At 49.0% G+C, this 2,160-nt stretch overlaps 1 protein-coding gene across 1 annotated transcript in view; it reads right to left on the reverse strand.

Annotated features, from left to right (window-relative positions):
• MAA_00407 (Integrase, catalytic core) overlaps positions 1-1,928 on the reverse strand; it is a gene marked incomplete at both ends in the record, with an annotated part of 2,358 nt that extends 430 nt beyond the window's left edge. The window contains one exon of the mRNA XM_007818405.1: positions 34-1,928. Within this exon, the coding sequence (XP_007816596.1) occupies positions 34-1,928 (1,895 nt within the window). The remainder of the gene's footprint in view (positions 1-33) is intronic.
• Positions 1,929-2,160: the final 232 nt, after the last annotated feature.

Consider the following 2,160-nt stretch of genomic DNA (forward strand, 5'->3'; position numbering starts at 1 on the left):
TTCATAGGCGTGTACTGGGGCTTGGCCTCGCACATCCCGAAATCCTTGAGGACCTTTTCAATGTATCCCTTTTGACTCAGCCGAATTGTCCGGTTCTTGCGGTCTCTAGCAACAGTCATGCCTAGATAGTAGCTGCAGGGGCCAAGGTCTGTCATTTGAAATCGATTGCCCAGGGCGTTCTTGAGTTCCTGGATTTCCTCCTTTAAGGGTCCAGCAATCAAGAGGTCGTCCACATAGACGGCAATATAGGTGTTACCCTTGACAAAAATTCCCACATCTGAAGTTAGGGGGTAGAAGCCGAGATCTTCTAGGAATGTGGAAAGCGTCTGGTACCAGATCCTGGGGGCTTGTTTAAGCCCATATAGTGCCTTGTTGAGTTTGCAGACCCTCCCGGTGCCGTCATCACATCCGGGCGGTTGTTCCATATAGACTTCGCCGTCTATATCACCATATAGGAAGGCTGTTTTCACATCCATTTGTTCCAGCTCAAGGTCAAGGGCTGCGGCAATGGCAAATATTGCTTTATAGCTCATGGGCTTGACAACTGACGCAAACGTCTCGTTGTAATCGATTCCTTCTGTTTGCTCAAAGCCTCGTACAACCCATCGAGCCTTATATCGAAGAACCTCTCCGTTGGGGCCCTTCTTCAGCTTATATACCCACTTTCCACTCAGAATCTTTTTATTAGGTGGACACGCTACCAGCGACCATGTCATGTTGTCCGTTAGGGACTCGTGCTCGCACCTCATGGCTTCTAACCACTTTGGCCAGGCTAGATCTCCTTTGGCATGCTTGTACGATGGTGGCTCGGTAGGATTTTGTGTGTAGAGTGCTGCGCCGAGGAAGGAGTAGGCTAGCATTATATTCGGGTTGAGCGGAAAAGGGTGCCTAATCCTGCGATTCTTTTGCTGTTCCGGTTCTGCAACAATAATGGTATCGAGAATGGTCTCACTGCTCCCACTGGCTGCTGACCCAGTCTCTGCAGGCACTTCTTCCGCTTCCCCCTCTGCATGCAGAGTCCGGTGGAGGCAGGTCTGGTGTTCGTCAAAAACAACATTATTAGACACAGTAACGCCAGAATCTGTGAGCACAATGTAGTTGGTGGAACCCTGATAGCCTAGCATTCGGCAGGGCTCAGAAACAGGATCGAGCTTGCGGTGACCACTTTTCTTTAGCCAGACGAATCCTTTGGCTCCAGGAGTTCTTAGGTGGGCAAGGTCAGGAGACTGGCCAAACCAAGCTTCGTATGGTGTCTTTCCAATTACTGAGCTGGGGGACCGATTCCTAAGATACATAACTGATTGCAGGAGGATGGGCCAGTATTTAGATGGGACTTCTTCATCATCTATGCTTGCGAGGACTTCTGTAAGGCGTTCGAGAATAACCCCATTGAGCCTTTCAGCAATACCGTTTTGCTCGTGTTGCTCAGTTGCTGTAGCGGATAACGCAATCCCACGGTCTTTACAGAAAGCTTGGACCTCAGTGGAGATATTTTCTCCAGCCTTGTCGATGTGAAGGTTATAACACCGGCGTTCTGGTCGTTCTGCGGTATCCAGTACAGACTTGAAGCAGCTGAGGAAATCAGAGCGGTGTTTAATAGGGAATACCCAAGCATATTGAGTGAAGTCGTCTATGAATACTGCCCAGTATCTTTCTCTGCTGTATCCTTCAATGTGGAAGGGTCCTGAAATGTCGGCATGAATGTATTCGAGTGGCCTTGTGCCCTTGCGAATCTTTCCCTTGTGTGGAACTTGTTTGAGACGGCCAAGTGCGCAACCTTTACATAAGCAGGACCTCTGAATAGGTTTAATCCCTGTGGACATGTTCATAAGCTGTTTGATCCCCTGCTCAGAGAGGTGTGCAAGTCTGCCATGCCAGATCTGGAGTGCTGGATCTGAAATGGAATAGGCTGCACAAGCAGCAGACATAATGTTTGAATCCCGATCCTGGTCTAGGAAGTATAGGCCATTTCGCTGTGTCGCGATCATGCGAAGTTCCTTCCCGGACCAAGCTGCAGCAAAATCGGCACAGAATTCGACTTTCATGCCTTGTGCTGTAAGCTGTGAGATGCTGATTAAGTTCACGCCAGCCTCTGGGTTCCAGAGGGAATCTTTAAGAAGTGCAAAGCTATGTTTTCCGTTTACGAAGGTATGGACTTTA

This window comes from Metarhizium robertsii (genome assembly GCF_000187425.2).
Source record: "Metarhizium robertsii ARSEF 23 chromosome Unknown MAA_Scf_3, whole genome shotgun sequence".
Lineage (NCBI taxonomy): Eukaryota > Fungi > Ascomycota > Sordariomycetes > Hypocreales > Clavicipitaceae > Metarhizium > Metarhizium robertsii.